The sequence below is a fragment of the Lycorma delicatula genome, chromosome 7 (genome assembly GCF_047948215.1).
Source record: "Lycorma delicatula isolate Av1 chromosome 7, ASM4794821v1, whole genome shotgun sequence".
NCBI lineage: Eukaryota > Metazoa > Arthropoda > Insecta > Hemiptera > Fulgoridae > Lycorma > Lycorma delicatula.
The window spans coordinates 53,818,714-53,836,929 of record NC_134461.1 but is presented as its reverse complement, the minus strand read 5'-3'; the positions used below and the strand labels follow the sequence as shown (position 1 = coordinate 53,836,929).

The 18,216-nt window shown below is 31.7% G+C and overlaps 1 protein-coding gene and 1 long non-coding RNA gene across 2 annotated transcripts in view; one reads left to right on the top strand and one right to left on the bottom strand.

Moving 5' to 3' along the window:
- Nucleotides 1–18,216, bottom strand: part of LOC142327600 (uncharacterized) — a 242,383-nt gene that overhangs the window by 45,072 nt on the left and 179,095 nt on the right. The window contains exon 4 of the mRNA XM_075370797.1: nucleotides 15,925–16,100. Within this exon, the coding sequence (XP_075226912.1) occupies nucleotides 15,925–16,100 (176 nt within the window). The remainder of the gene's footprint in view (nucleotides 1–15,924; nucleotides 16,101–18,216) is intronic.
- The window catches only part of LOC142327604 (uncharacterized), a 571,970-nt gene that overhangs the window by 519,842 nt on the left and 33,912 nt on the right, over nucleotides 1–18,216 (top strand). The window lies entirely within an intron of this gene.

Below are 18,216 nucleotides of genomic sequence, written 5' to 3'. Positions count from 1 at the left end.
CTGACAGCCTGTATACCCTGGCGTGCAGGTCTCAGTGAGGGGACGGGGACACCGGGGAGATTTCGCGGGGATAAAATTAAAAGACCTAGACCCAGCCGGCGTGGCTGGTTTTGGGGGTGCGCGCGCTCCTTGTGCTGGTCGCGCCGGTTTGAGGCAAATGGCATAAAGACCGAGACCCGGTATCTGTCGGCGGCGGTGGGGAACAGCATAGCCGGGCTTTGCCCTCGTCGGCGGGAATTAGAGGCAGGCAAGAAAAGATGTAGTACCGAGCCGGTTGACCTGCCGTGCCGGGTGTAAAACCGGTGGGCGGGAAGACCGCCTTAGAGTCAAAAGACACGTCTCTGAACCGAGTACACTTAATTGGATGTCCGGCCCAGGGATGTAGGGAAAAAAAAAGAAAAAAAAAGAAGGTTGTCTGTTAACCCACCGGGTTGGTCTAATGGTGAACGCGTCTTCCCAAATCAGCTGATTTGGAAGTCGAGAGTTCCAGCGTTCAAGTCCTAGTAAAGCTAGTTATTTTTACACGGATTTGAATACTAGATCGTAGATACCGGTGTTCTTTGGTGGTTGGGTTTCAATTAACCACACATCTCAGGAATGGTCGAACTGAGAATGTACCAAGACTACTGTACTTCATTTACATTCATACATATCATCCTCATTCATCCTCTGAAGTATTATCTGAACGGTAGTTACCGGAGGCTAAACAGGAAAATAAAGGTTGTCTGTTCAGTACTATCTTTTAGGTAGATTTCATAAGAAAGCTACCTACTGTAATGGGTGATATGATCCGACTTCCGGAAAATTTCTATATATCTTCGCGTTTCACATATGCTAAACATGTGAAAGTTTTTTTACATGCAACCATTGTCGTATTGACTAAATTTGAAGTTTTTCTTAACTCTAAGGTGGAAATCTTTGTTCCCCTACTTAGCACCGATGAAATCTACCTCCGCCTTCCGCTTCCTGTGTGCCGAAAGGATTTTTTTTTAATATACATATATAAATAATGTAAGTATATTATACATAAAATATATAGCCTGTATAGAAACTAGAAGTGCAGTGTTTGCTCTAGAATCCTATTCAATTTAAATTATTGCATTAACTTAATTTTGTTCGCTGATAATCATCTAATAGTTTCTTTAATATGTTCTCTGCCTACCTTTCTTAGCTTCTTTTTTTTATCACTTGTTGACACGTTTTGAAACCACTCCATTGTCAAAATTTATTGTACTGGTATTAAAACTTAAAAATAACATATTTCAATTATATATACATATAATATATATGTATGTACATATTACATTTATCATATACATATTATATATAATATATACATATTTCAATTAGTATTCTTTCCGTAAACGGGTATTAATTTAACATTTAAACTTAACTTTACTTGGTATTAAAACTTATTGTACTGGCAAATTTCTGTTAATCTTTATATAGCGTTTAGTCAACGCCCCTCCTCATATTATTATTCTTTTTTATTTGTCATAAAAATTAAAACAACAAGAAGGCCAGATAAGACATGATGTCAAATAAAGGGAGGGGCGTCGACTAAACTCTATGTATACTGAAAAACTAATTTAACAAAAAATCAAGGTAAAACAACAAACATAAAATTAAGCATAAAGATTAAAGCATATTTAACATAAATTATATATATATATTTCATAATGTATAAAAAATCAGATCTTTATTAAAAAAGTATCATTTAAATTCCTTTTTACATGACTGACCAAAAAGGAGTGTAATGTATTTAGGTTTTATGCATCTATGAATGTATGTAAGTTTGTTCCACCATAGAAGCTCAACGGCTGAACTGATTTAAATATATACACAGAGTGGCACACGGAACATTCCAACATTTATTTTGACAATAATTGTTTAGATTAATAACTATTAATGTTTTTTTATGTTAGCAGAAGTGACCACAGTTCATGAATATTAGTTACTTCTCTTTCCGAGTGCGTTGTTTGTGTATAGTTCCAAGATGGCTGACAAAGGAAGACTGACTGCTGATCAGCCCGTAAAGACAGTATTGTTTTTAAATGAAACGAAAGGTGTGGTGCTTACACAAAGACGGTTTCGTTTCCGTTTTCCAACTCGGTAGTCGGTCTCATTTAAAAAAATACATAGATCGGGTCGCTGCCTCAAGTTACGGAGTAATAGGGTCATTCTTTTTTAGACAATGAACAGTGTAAACAGTTATTTAAATTGTGAACATTATCTAAACATGCTACGTAATAATTTTGTTCCTCAGCTTCTTGCAAAAAGGTATCGATTACCTTTTAGTGAACTGATTCTAGAGCTTGAAGTAAGGATAAAGGTTTATACAAACACACGATATATTCGAAAACGCTTTGTTATCGAGTTACGGCTAGCGAAAAATTTCGCACGGATTTCAGTCCCCCAGGTGAAATTTCAGTATATTAGGGGTAAACTTGATGGTTTCTTATGTTTTTTTACCTGAAAAGTCAAATAAAACAGTTTCTAGTACTGTTTTCCCGTAGTTTTCATGATATTCAATGTAAAACAGAGAAATTCGGTGACGAAAATCATTTATGTAGGTCTTAATCATTTAACAAGTTAAATGATTAATAATGCGTAAATTTTATTATTAAAACGAATAGAAATTTTATTCTGAGTAAATTTATTTAATGAAGTATATTAAAAACAAAAAGCAATTTAATTTTTATTAATAAAAAACGTAACAAAAAATTTATGAATTTGTAAAAATTAAAAAGTTACTTTTAGTGAAATAAATTTAGACCTTTGAAAAAGTAAAATACATTTAATTTACTTTTAAATACTGGGTTACTCTAATGGTTTATACTCTAATAATTTATTACGCGACTGCCAAAAAGGAATGTAATGTATTTAGGATACATGTTTGTTCAACCGTAGCAGTTCAACAGCTGAACCGATTCAGATGTATGACCACATGTTGGACTCCTTACGTTACCGAGTGTCATAGGCTATATATATATATATATATATATATAATAAAGTTAAAAATTTTGAAAAAACATTATACTACATACAAATACTAAATACAAAATTGTCACACACGCTCTTTAATTATCTTATGTTCGTTAACTACCCTGTATCACAGAGCAATTTGTCAGCCATGTTTGTTTTTGACAGTCGTGTTTTTTAATTTTTAATATTTATCTTTTCTCTACAGTTTTTCAGAAGTGAAAACGTTTTTTGATAAAAAAAAATATTACATACTTTGTTCAGAAAAATCTCATTTGAAAATATTTAATACTACTTATGATGTTTCTAACCAACGTTGTTATTACCTTGTTTCAATAAATTCCAACTGTTACTTTTTTTTATTATGGTGTTAATTAAATACATTTATTTTATTAAAGAAAATAATCTGAATTACGTCATTTTTTTAACCTTTAAAATAATTTTAATATTTTTTGTACTATTTATCAGAAACTCGAACATAGTGAAAAAATTTTGGTTGCGAAAATAGTAGTTCACAATTTTCATAGCCTAAAAAAAGTTAATTATTATTTCCGCAAATATTTAAATTAGGAAGAACTTTTACTTTAGCATCACTTCGTACATAAATTAAACTCCTATTTTAACTTCAGAAGATTTTTTTTAAAAATAAGTTAGTAAAATTTACTTTTTATGAAAAAGTTTTAATAAATCAGTTTTATAGAAATTATGTTAATTTTAAATTACTTATTTACACTATGAAAATATAAATTAATAATAATAAATTTATTAGTATTTCAAATTTATTTAGAATTTGTTAAATTTATTTTATAATAATATTTTTCTAATGGAATTTTAAAAGATTATTTTTATTTCATGGAATGCATACACATTGAAACCGCAGTGAACGTAAATTTAAACGAAAGATAAAATTTATAGTTACAATAGAAAAACAGTAGACCGCTTCTTGGATTTTAAACTGCATAAAAATACAACAAAAAAAGAAAGATAAAAACAGCGACATTCTGAAACTGTAATAACATTTAAGCTTCCTTTGCAGAACCATTTCAAGCGTAAAATTAGAAAAAAATTGTTTTAGCTAAACATGACTACAAAAAAAAAAAGTTAATAAACAGTCAGCAATAATCCTCACGTGCGTATGACAGAAATTCATTTATATAAAATATTATTAATAGTCTTGAATTGAAATTCTGTGTTCATTTGGCTTAATATACACATACACACAAACACACACCTACAATATATATATATATATATATATATATATATATGTATATTCTGTTTAAATTCAAGTAAAAAGTAGGCAACTAAGCAAAACAAATTAGAGATTTATGAATGTATAGTACAATTCATTTATTTCCATTGATTCAACTATTTACTTAATTAATTTCAGAACGACGATGTTGATTTTAAACACATATAATGAAAGTAATAGATAGATATGTTTTATGTAAAATCTTGATACAACAGTGAGGTTATACCTTTTTCATTAGAGCTATATGTAATTCATATGTTATAAATTACAATAATGAAATATTTATCAAAAGTCTTACAGATAATAGTTATCAATTACAGGTAGTCATACAAAAATCAACTATGTGCCCTCACTCTAGGCTAACCTAATGTAATTATTAACATATGAACCACAAGTAGATCTGCACGAGAAAGGTAAATAAATAGGGGATTTTATGATCTAGGAAGTGCAGTTTTAAATCGGAAATTCTAATAACTGAGTAATAAGAATGAAGAATAATTTCGAAAAATTGAAGGAAGATAAATTATCAGAATTTGTCTTGAGATAAAATCAATAAAGGAAAAGAGAACAAAATAGGTTCCCTAAGAAATTGGGTTACACAGTCCGTTATTCGTTTTGGTCTTATAAATTGAATGATTACTTTATTATTATAGAATAAGAAGAGCCCTCGGATTAATTTTAAAAAGCAGGGTTAAAAAGATCTTAATTTCAAAGCGGACATATTTCCTAAATTGTTATTATAATAGGAAAAAAAATAATATTACTTATATTCACTGTTATAGGGGCCAAATTAAGGCGATACCCTGCAAAATTTGATCGAACGGGTCTCTGTCGATGTTATGTTGGCGCCACACGATTTCCCAAAAAGTAGGAGTATAACGTACATCTTGACGTACCACAATCCTTGCTAGTCCGACTTTTCGCTGCTGTCATAAACTTTCCAGTGTTTGTATTCGCCCCGGTAATTGCATCTTGAAAGTTAACCGAGTGATTAATAGTTTGATGTGTTACCTTGTAGATTAGGTATATCATCGTAACTCCGCCATTAATCAGGAATAATGTTCATCCCAGATCTATTACACTCCTTTACAATACTTAACGTGTCTACGTGTTTACTAACAATACTTACTTTACTCCTTTATAATATTTAACATGTTTTTCGTTCGATCGGAAACCGCTTACAGGAAAAATTCTTTTGTTTCTCTACAAATTCCTGCAAATACCCATTGCTAAGGGTAAAATGTTCCTACATTTTGTTTTCGTCTTGAAAAAAGAGATTCATCTGTTTACACGTTCAGACCATTCCGGGCTATTATTATTGAGTTACAGAGTAAAATGTCTGCACACATTTCTCTTCCAAAATTTTCCAATCGGTTACAGCGGCTTTACCTGTACCAAATTCTTTGTTACAAAATTTTAATACTGGTATATTCCTTACTACAAGCGTACAGGAAATAAACTGCAACTTCCAATTATTTGCTAGATTGAAGCCATGTATCGCTTTTAAACGAGCAGAATTGCAACAACTCGCCTTGCAGAACACCAATTATCACCTCCGTCGCTTAATGAAAGAAATATTTCATGTACGAAAAATCTAGGATTATGTAAATACCCTATGGATTGTAAAAAACAAACAGTATGTTGTTTATTTGGCACCTCACAGATTAAGTTATCAAACCCATGTAAGATAAAAATAACGAATAGTGACAAGAACATGATTGAAATAATTGATTACACGGACTAGTACACAACCAACAATATTTATAAGATAAGACAAGTTGAAATGAAATTATTTCAACGTCAAATAAGATATGTATTAACAATTTAATATTGTATATTATTACTAAATCCGTAAATAATTCACATAACCGTATTAGTAATTGATAAAATGAAAATGGAGGAATGTGTCCACTTTCGAAATAAGATCAAAAAGGAATAAAGCCCCTAAATGGCGTTTTGTAAATCTGGAGAAAGTAATTAGTAAGGTAAAATGAAATTAAAAGATTAAATTTAGAAGAATACCAGGATTTAAATATGTTGGAAACAAAGAGGGATATGTTGGAAACAAGTCAGGTAACAATTATAATAGTAAAAAATTTGATGTGGACATAATTTTTTCCTTAATTATATTAAATGAATGATTTTTATCTTTTTTTATACCTTCCTGATAATATTTCTTTGTTATTTATTCTATTTTAACCGATAAACTCCTTATAAAAATAAGCGCAAATCGTTGTCTGAAAAATCCTACATCGATAAATCACATGTTTCGATTTATATTTAACGACAAATACTTTATCATACAGTGTATTTCAAAATTAGTATCGAGGTTTTAAATCTCTGTAATACTTCTTAACTTTCACGTGCATTGATTAAATTATACAAGAAATGAAAGAGCAGCTCAAACAGTCTTAGTTGTGCCCAAGCTCAAACTGTTTCGTGTACCTTCCACTTGAAAGCGCTAGTAGCAAAGACTACTACATACGTTGTGCCCCCCCCCCCCATCGCCCACACAACAGAAAGCGTTCTGTATTTTGCAGTTTGCAAAGTGTGAATCTGTAATTACCGTTCAACATGCGTTCTGTCTGAAGTTTCGTTGTGATTCCCCGAGTGACAATAACATTCGTAGATGGTATAAAAAATTTGAAATCACTGACTGTATTTGTAAGGGAAGAGTACAGGACGACCGAGTGTGTCCAAAGACAATTTTGAACATAAAAGAGCCGTTTGTGCGTAGTCCTAGTAAATCCGTTAGGAAGGCTAGCTGTGAGTTAGCATTTCCAGTGATATCTGTGTGGAGGATTTTAAGGAAACGCTTACAACTGCGTCCGTATCGTTTACAGATGTTACAAGTTCTAAAGCCTACAGATTATGGATTGTGTGATAGCTTTGCAAATGAAATAATGCACCTTGCTGATGAAGACTTTTTTCGTGTCGGATTCAGTGACGAATCAACATTTCATGTTAATGTAAAAGTAAACATTCATAATGTGCGTATCCGAAGATCAGAAAATCCTCATGAAATATTGCAGTGTAAACGAAACTCCCCAAAACTGAATTTTTTTTTTCCGTATCCCGACGGCAATTTTACGGGCCGTTCTTTTTCGTAGAAGCAAGTATGTCTAGAATGAACAACCTTGATATTTTACAACTGTGACTCTTACCTCAATTGCGACACAAACCATAGAACTTTATTTGGCAACAAGATGGTGCGCCTCCTCACTGGTATAACGCTATTCGTGATTAGTTGAATGAATTTCTCCCCGACTTCTGGATTAGTCGCCAGAGACCAGATGACAGGGCTTCTTTGCCGTGGCTTCCACGTTTGCCCGATCTGAACTCGTGTAATTTTTTTCTTTGAGGGTTTATAAAGGATCAAGTGTATGTGCCACTGTTACCAGCTGACCTTCTCGACGTGAGAAACAGGATTAAAGCAGCTATATCATCAATTACTCCAGACTTGCTGATTATGATTATTAAGTATGAAATGAGCTCTCCTAATAGCTGGATGTGTGCCGTATGGCCAATAGTGCTCAAATTGAACACTTATAGGAAAAACTGTTTGTGTTGTTCTTTTATTTCACGTACAATTTATCAGTGTAAGTAAAATTGATAAATATTGCATAACTTTAAAACCTTGATATTAATTTTGAGACACAGGGTATGTTTTTTGTTTTAATTCTATAAAATCCTGCATAAAAATTATTTGTTGAGAATCCTATAGAATATTGAGAAACAGGAAGATACGGAAAACCGTAAATTTAGGCTACCTATCTATCTAATTAAACTTCAAGACCGATTTTCTGAAATGTTTCACCTCATTCTAAAATGGTGCTATCCAAAATCTTTCCTTAAAATTTTATTTTTTGAATAAATATTATGTCTGTATTTTTTCGACATATCTTAAAAGTTACCTATTTAATTTAGACCGATAAAACGTTTTAAAGGTAAATATAGATAACTGGTCGATTATATTACTCTACATAAACTAATAATTTATTTCAGTTTTGATTTAATAACATAATTATTTTTCTAAGTTCATTTTTTTTCTGTCGTCACCAGCCACTAAAGTACCACGTTAATCCTTGGCTGATTTCCTTTTCATCCAACTCTCCTTCGTTTTCAAATTAATTATGTTGTTTCTTCCTTTCTTCCGGTTAATGTTTTCAGCTACACTCTCTGATTCCTTTCTGAAAATCTTCACAAAAGTGGATCTTCTTCCTAATTGTATCTCTGTCCCTTTAAACTGTTGAATTTATCCCTGCAATCACGAGATCTTTCCCCGTGTAAACCACTTTATATTTGTTTTGGCTCTATCATTCTTCTCAAAAATTCTCTTCATCAATCTATTTTCATTAAAAGTTACCAGTTATTGTATAAAAGTAGTTATTTCATCTAAATATTACAGAATTTTAAGAGATGTTTGCCGATCTCCGAGGCGGATTAGTGGTGTCTCGGTCTTTCGTACGGGCATGGCATTTTTCATACGCAACAAAATTCCATTTCCATATTCCCAAGTACAAGCTGTTGAAAGCATCTGTGTTGAATTGATGAAATAATAAAAAATAAGGATAAAAAGGATATCCTGAAATCTCTCTCATCTGGATTTCTCACTGGGTAGAATCTATTATCTCATTCTACTACCGTAAGATCGATATTAATCCCATAAAATCTTTCTCAATGATTATAATTTTATATATTTTCTGTTAGTAACGGGTAATATCTATACGTATTAGATCAATGAAACGATAGATAGAAAATCGAATACGTGATTCATTATTTACTGATCATTTATTTCAACTTAGATTTAACTGACAATAATATTTACTATTCATTTTTTTTAATAGTATTCTCTTAGTTACCATCTAAAAATAACGGTTGTTTTGTATAATTTTAAGTTATAAGGGTAAAAAAATAAAATCTGAATGTGCATACACCGCTGGTATAGCTTATCTCATTCTATGGTCGATATTCTTTCGTTTAAAACCTTAATGGTTGACTGATTTTTATCATTCTCTATAGTTTCCAAGCGATTTTATAGTGATTTATTCGATTTGACAGATAACCTTATAAAAGAGATATTTCTTTTATCCATTACTGGTCGACTACGAGCTTTATTATATTTATCAGAATTTAGATTTAAATAACCAAAAAGTAGTATATATAATATAAAGTTTATAATCAAAAATAATGTCTTTATTTAATCTTTATAGCAATCTATAGAATAAAGGAGGAAAAATAAAAGCCTTGAGATTTATTTATGCCAATTTGATTACCACTGGCTGGATATAACATAGATAAAACGAATTACGATGGTCTATGCTGTATAGGCAAGCTGTAAACTTTTTAATATCAAAATAATTTTCCATAACAAAGAATATAATATGCATTAATCTGACGCAGTTTTGTTACTGCTATTAGTTCTTTTCTTTAAATACACTCACTTTCTAAAAAATTAGGTCAATATTTTTATCTCAATGCATACAATACAGCTATAAATTACAATGTTTCTTTTACAGTTTTATAGTTTTACGCCTTCTCATATTTAAATGAAAATGAAAATTAATAAAATACTGGGGAATATTAAAATTTAGATACTTTTATCGAATACCGCACCGCAGGTTAATTATTTAAATACCCAATTTATATATTTTTAACAATATAGGAATGCTATTTAAAGATTCTTCCTTTTTCCTGTTTAGCCTCCGGTAAATACCTTTCAGATAATACTTCACAGAATGAATGAGGATATATGTAAAATATTCAAATCCGTGTAAAAATAACTTACTTTACTAGAACTGCTATTTAAAGATTAAATACCTCAAACGCAACGGAAAAGATAAGTTTCCTTATCAAAGTGACACAAATTTAGTTCCTCGGTATCTGTATCTAACAAGGCCGGTTATCTAGAACTGGGTCTGTGCGTTTATGTCAAAACAGTATAATTTCTTTAACCCACCGCTTAATCTAATGGTGAACGCGTCTTTGCAAATCAGTTGATTTCAAAGTCGAGAGTTCCAACGTTGAAATCCTAGTAAAGGCTGATATACGGATGTGAATACTAAATCGCGGATACCAGTGTTTTTTGGTGGTTGGGTTTCAATTAACCACACATCTCAGAAATGGTCGATCTGAAACTGTACAAGACTACACTTCACTTACACTCTCATAAATATCATCCTCATTCATCCTCTGTAGCAATACCTGACGGTGATTCCCGCAGGCTAAACAGGAAATTCCTGTCCTGATTACCGGTAGGGAATGATATGCGTCTTTATGATACTGACCATATGTATAGCATAGCAACAAACGTACATGCCGGTCAAAAGTCAGTTTGTTTGTCGATACGTGGTTGAGAAATTCGATTCTCAGCTTACGTCATACAGTTTTCCTATTTGACCGTCATACATTTTTTATTTAATTGGGCGTTTGAACTATCATGTGTTGCTCGTCCTGAATATATTAGTGGACTGGAATAATTTCATTATAGAAGTGTGTATTGAATATAATGAACAGCACAAGCAAAGTAAAATTAGGGGAAATGGTATTGTCATCGAAACGTTAAGTTTCTAGTTTTCGAGGCGCGAGAATCATGCTGGTTGCCATTACCTACATTAATGAGTTTTCGGCGGCATCTGTCCTGTAGATGCCTTGCCTAATGTTTCGTTGTGAAAGATTGATTCAGACTCTGTAAAATCTTACCAAAGTCATCGCTAATGAGAGAAACATATTGTACTCGGATTCCAAGTGCACGTACCAAACTGATGAAACAGAAGAGTACACCATTATACTACGAATCATAGGTACTATTTCGTTGATCCTAATATGCAGTGCTCAGAATTAAACCGTTAATCGCTTTTAGAGGTCGCTGAAATGATGTAATAAAAAGCACAGGGGAACCTACTTTACCGAATTCATGTGGCATCGCATGATAGGGGACGACAACCCGTTCCAGAAAATACTCGATGCAATGAGGAATACCTGGCCACTGGAAGTCGCCATGTAACACCCACTAAGTAAGTTTTTCGAGATCTTAAAGTTGAAAAAATTCAGTGGTTCGTAAATTAACAAAGAATAAAGAAATTCGTTCGAAAAAGCCACCGATTTGAAAAGAGCAAGTGGTGGCGCCCCGTTATTCATTAATACCAATCATTCTTCTTGTTCTTGAGTTGTTACTCTGCTTCTTTCTCATATTTTAATATTTCTATGATTTTTCTACCAATGTATTTAAATATATTGAAAGAAAAATAAATTTAACATTTATTCCATCGGGTTGGTCTAGTGGTAAACTCGCCGTCATAAATCAACTGATTTCGAAGTCGAAGATCTCAGGTTCAAATCCTAATAAAGATTATAGTTACTTTTATTCGGATTTGAAAACTGAATCGTGGATACCGGTATTCTTTGGTAGTTGAGTTTCAATTAACCACATGTCTCAGGAGTAGTCGACCTGAGTTTGTTCAAGACTACAAATTTACCGGTACAGTTACGTTACACTGATAAGTCGCTAATGACGTTAACTGTTGATGCGACTATAAATAAACGTATTAAAAAAAAAATTTAATTTAACATTTTAAAACAAATTTAATTTGTCCAGATTTTTTCTTAATAAAAAAAATTAATACAATAAAAAATTATATTATTATTTACCGTAAAACACTCAACTAAAAATATTTAATATATTTTTACCATTTTTTTTTATTTTTTTTTGGTTTCATTGTTAAGGGACTTTACGAATTCCTTTAGAAAGTTTTTTCGTGGTAAAACGATTTAGTTTTTTTTCCTTTTTATTAATTTAACTGGTTATTATCCCTTAATAACAAAATTAATATACCGAATATCAGTATTAGGACATTTCTAATTAAATATTACTTTAACTATAAAATCAAAAATTTAAATAGTAGAATGTTTAAATTTCTTTATTTTTACTTATTTCGCGAATAACGACGAATTATAAAAACATAATAATAATAATTCAAAGGAATCAGAAATAAAAACTCTGCGTATAATCATAGATAACGAATAAGATCAACTATTCATGATTGAATTGAGTTTAAGCATTTAACAAGGAAAAACAAAAGGTTGAGATGAAATTAAAGTAAATACAGAAATTGAAGAAGATTCCTGTAGAAATTTACAATTTAAGCTTTATTTACAATTTCTGTATAACGGAAATAATAAATAACAAAATATACATACATAAAAACACAGATAAATTGCAAAATATTGATCCAAAGGAAATAAACATCACAAATTTATTAAAAGTAAAAATTCATAGAATTTAGATTAGACTAATCGATTTAAAAATTTTAAAATTATCCTATTTAAAGGAAAAACATTCAGCCTGCTTAAAATATAAAATGTATTACTTAATTCATCTAGTATTGTAATAATATCCCATGGGAAATGGATGATAGAATACGGGGCTTCTCCTTGCGAGTCTTAAAGTAAGCACTGAAACGAAAGTGGGAGACATTTGAAGATAATTGACAGATAAGTTTCTCTATCTAGAACATACATAATTCATGTTTCGGTTGTAAGTGATGTCTGTAGCTAAATATATCCGTAACCTTTCAGCCATGAAGGATAGAAAGGTTAGTATTCTCGTTTAGTATTAGAAAATGTATGGTTAATGATTTAACAACCGATGCTATTAAATCCAAAAACAATAATAATGATTATCATTAAGTATGAAACATGATGTATTTTAACCTACCTTCTTCTCTCGACTCAAAATTTCATTGTAGTTTTAGATAAAATTCTCCTTATTTAAAACTCGTTAGAAATTCTCTTAATAAGTAATTTATTTAAAATACCATAACTAGTATACTTTTTCGAAACATAATCTGATTTTTACATGAAACATATAATACAACCACTGTTTCAGGCATTGAGATTAATTTTTTTATTTTTAAATCATAATCTACATGGGTTTCATTAATTCATATGCACTTCCAGGGATATTGATCAGTTTTCCCGGAATTTTTAGAATAAAATAATAATGATTAAGATGATAATAAATGATGTAGATGAATAGAATAAAGATAGTAAAGGATGAGAGAAAGAAAAATTGTTCATTAATTATCTAAATCTGGAAAGATAAAATTCCTATGAACCGGAGAAAATTATAAAATTTGATGCGTATTTTGAATACCATTAATCAGTGAATACCGTGAAATTATTAAGAATAAATAATATAAAAACAAACTTAGAATAAACTGTTATGAACTCTTTTAAAAATTTATTTTTGAACAAATAAAAATGAAAGGCAAATAAATTTAAAGAATAAAACGACTATCTATGAAACATTAAAAAAAGATTATTCTAGCTGTTTTTATGAAAAAGAAATAAAAACTATTTACTTAAATATAAAAATGTTTTTGAAGTTATTATATCTAAATCATCTACTTTGAACATTTAAGTGAAGACTCATTTAAACAGACTTAAATTAAGCACTACAGATTAGAAAGTTTTAAATTAATTTCTTACCATTCTTTAGCTAACAGTTTTTTAATCTATTTATACAGAGTGTACCACGAAGTTCTCCCGAGACTTTCATAATCGATTCTTCTCATGAAAATAAAAGAAAACTTTTATATAGATATATGTCCTAAAATGCTTCGTTTGCGATTTAAGGCTAGTGAAAGATTTCGCTCGGATTTCAGCTATCCCGGTGAAATGAGGTCGTACAGAAATCTTTATGACGTTAATTAAGGGACGTAATTAGTAATTTATTATGGGTTTTGATCTGAAAAATCTAATAAAATAGTCCCGGAACCGTATCTGCAGCAGATTTTGAGAAATCTGGGGTGAATTGGATAAAAACCCCTGTTTTTTTTTATGTTTGACGTACAATAAATTTGTTAAACGGGTAACAAACACATAAAACTTTTAATAAAAATTTGTAGAAAGTTTAATTCTGAACAAAACACTATAAGATAAGTAGAATAAAACAAAGGAAAGTTAGAAAAATACGGTCCGTTTCACTTGGAGTTCTGCAACTGATGAAATAAAAATCTATTATTTTACATTAATAAAATATGTGCTTAAAACTCTATCTCTTATTTTACCAAATAAACAAATGTCTCTTACAAAGTATAAAATTATAATTTCATGATTCATTGTTATTTGTGACTTCTTAAAGTTGTTCTAGCAAATTATGCAAATGGAATGAGCTTCGTATAAAAAGTTACATGATATTTAAAATTTTTACCATTATTTTTTTAAAAAATATTCAACATTTATTCACGTTACAGAAGTTTTATTACACTACAGAAGTAGTGTAATATTAGTTAAGTCACGATAGGACAGACTTGCTAGACTGGACTAGCTTACTTCCGACTTCAGAATTTTTACAAAACATACACTGGAAATAATTCATGATATTTTCCAACAGTCTTAACTCATCGCTTCTAAGCAAACACTAAAGTTAAATAATACTGGATATGAATAGCAAGTGGATGGAGGATGGTAGATATCCATGCCTTTCCTATACTGCAAAAATATCTTATTATATCTTTTTCCGGTACAACATAGCAAAAATGAGCATAAAAGATCTTGTAATTTTGCCTTGATAAATGTCAAAAATACAATAAGTATAAATGTAGATAACTTTCAATCCGCTGATTTGAAAATATATATCGCAAGCAAAAAATAATCATGTAGTGAATAAAATAATGATTATATATTTCTATGATTTTTGCATCTACGATTCACATTACATGTAACACGAATGCAAAATAGAATCTAATCCAGTGTCTTAATCATTTTTGAAAATTTGGTTTACCAAGTTTTTCTTTAGCAGGTTTGATTCTGAAGTATCATAAATCTCTAATAAACATGTTAGTCTGTTAATCAAAATTAATTACAAAAAACATTCATACCTGAAGAGTTTAAAATAAATTTTATAGTAAAATTTAAAGTAAATTTTATGAGAAAAGAAAATTTAAATAAAACATGATGAATTTCTAACCACTTTAAAGGATGTCTAATCACTCTTATATTAGTCATATTATTAACATTTTTTCTTTGTATATATGAATCAACCAGAGTTAGATTTTAACTGCAATCAGTAGTTAGCCAAACCTAGTTTATATTCGATACCAAATATAATAATTAAACAACAGTATAAAAGGTCAGTTTTTCCTCTTAAGGCACTCTGCCAACCAAATATTTATAAAATAACTTCATAAAAATGTACATCACACAATTAATTTGTTATTTTCATGTCTTTAATTTTATACATATCATTTCTGTCCAAGTTGCCGTCTGTAACTGTAACATTTTTTTTTTTAACTGTAACATATAAGATAAGCTTTGCAATACCGGATGTAATTTATATTGTAAATGTCCGATGAGAGAATATCTTCAAAGAAATGAAACATACATATAACTGATAGATAGTACACCTTAAACAGTACACATATGTATATCAATCATATTATTATAATTTCAGTTAAAAAATTAAGCGTATTCATAAATACTGTAGTATTTTATTATCGATCGACCTGTATAATAATCGTAAATCCTTTAATTCATATATCGAAAATGTTTAAATATTCATTTCATGTTTAAATGCATTGCAGACTTTAGGGAGATTCTCTAAGGACTGTATTGTAATGGATATTGTTTACTTAAATATTTTAGCTTTCGTAAAGAAATTAATAAAATTTTTAAAAAATTTAACTTACCAGGATAGTATGTCATTGTTTTCGTTTTAGTATAAGGGGTGCCGGGTAACGATACTAGGCACTCTATTACAGCAGTTGTGTTTAGTTCCTCGTCGTGAAGTCTGGCTGTTGCCGTAATATCATAACCAGCTTCTCCGCGAGGAGTCATTTTTGTTGATACGCCGTCCATTGGCACCCTGCGAAAATAAACAATGATTTTATTATAATTTATTTATTAAAACGATAATAATATTTACCTATTATTTTTTAATTATTTTAATCCATTATTTTTTTTAGATTGTTTTAATACCTATATTTAATATGTGAAGTATTTTTACTATATATATATATAGTATATATATATATAGGCGTGACTTTCATATATATAGGCGTGACAGGCCGCGTGACTTTCCCGTCACGCGGTTTTTTCTGATGCACGGCATACAAACATACATATACAACTTAATTAAAAATATTTATCATTTTATTTAAGTATAATACTTTTTTTGTTTATTTAATTCAATGATTCTAACTAAAGCGCGCATGCATATTGTATTTCATTCGCGCGGGAGTGCAGTACTAGAGGACTCGTTAAATACTTTTTTACACTTTAGATATTATTCATTTATTTAATTCTACCACTCATCTGTGACGTTACAACATTGCAGACGACTACTTTTATACAGATTTGAATACTAGATCGTGGATACCGGTGTTCTTTGGTGGTTTTTTTTCTCTTCCTTTCTTCCATTCAACCCTCCCTCCTAAGGCCGGACCCACTGTTAGCATAACTCAGCCCTGGGAGGCCTCTGCCTCTAACCACCCGAGTGGCTACAATGAGCCCAGCTATGCCGTTCCCAGCAGTCTGTTACCCGTTACCCGGATAGCCGGGACTAGATCTTCCCAGTGCTTAACCACAAGCTGGGGTTCCTCCAAAGGGGTACCACCCGGTGGTGGTACCCCTTCTGTAGTCTTTTTTTCCAGTGCTATTGCTTCTAACCGTCCGAGCGGTCACGCTAGGCCCGATCATGCCGACTCCAGCAGCACTACCCGGACAGCCGGGACAAGGTCTTCTCCATGCCTTGCCTCTAGTAGGAGTTCCCCGAAGGGGTGTTCCCACCGAGTCTGTGGTCTTTTAATACACCTACTTGCACAAGTACCCCAGCTTACTTCCAGAAGAAACCTATTTTCCCTACCATCCTCCTGGCACTCCAGGTTCTGAAGCTTCTTCGCTGTCACGCAAACAGACAGTCACGCCGTCAGGCACAGTTCACCCCCCGTCCTGTAGGCCATCCCGCCATATTTTATACATTTGGACCTCTCTCTGCAGTCAGAGACCCGATGACCACCTCCGCCACAGTTAAAACACGCACCCTATCAAGGCCACTGCAATTGGCCGCAATGTGGCCCACCTCCTGACACCTATAGCATTTTGGTTCCCAATGCCTAATGACAACATGACAGAGGATCTAGCCGACATTTATCCTTTCTGCTTTCACCAAACGAGTTGCCACTGCATAAGGTAGTGTTACAGTGGCATTCTTCGTATTACCATACGTTGGCTTGTGAGATGTCACCTTTGTCTCAACTCCCCCTTCTACAGCAACCTCCCGTATAGTCGATAGTATCGTCGACTCCGTGGTATCCTCCTCAAGGTCTTTGATGTGGACATACACATGACTCCTCGTTTCCTTAGCAGCGTCGACACACTTTAATTTGGCCTTAACTCGTTGATGCACTGCCTCCACACGCTTACTCGGTCCTTTATAATGTAATTATTATCCTTTGTTGCGGTATATGTACCGCTTCTCCCAGTCTCTTTATATTGGAGAGAACATCTCCCAGATCTTCCATACTAACCTCTTTCTTGACCTTCCGAAGGAGTTCCGCGAACGAGGGCCGTCCTCTACTATTTTAGAGCATTTTTTGGGGTGGGGTGCGATTTTGCAAAATTTTTTTTTTGGAAATATTATTTTCTAATTATTAACAAATATGCCTAAAAAATAAGACCTTATTAGGCGAACTCTCGAGATACTGAGGGTAATCTTTCTCTAGCCTCACCCACTTGATCTTTTAACTTGAAAATTTTATGGCATTAATGCCTCATATATAGAAGTAATCTGACCAAGTTTGGTCAAAATCGGTCAAATAGTTCTGGATACATTAGGTGTGAAACACCGAACACATACACACACACACGTAAATGCGATCATTTCCATCCGGTTTTTGGGTTTCCTAGGTGTCAAAACGTAAAGAACCGGTAAAAACCCCATATGCCAAATTGGGCCGATTACAATACTTTCCCTTCTAAAG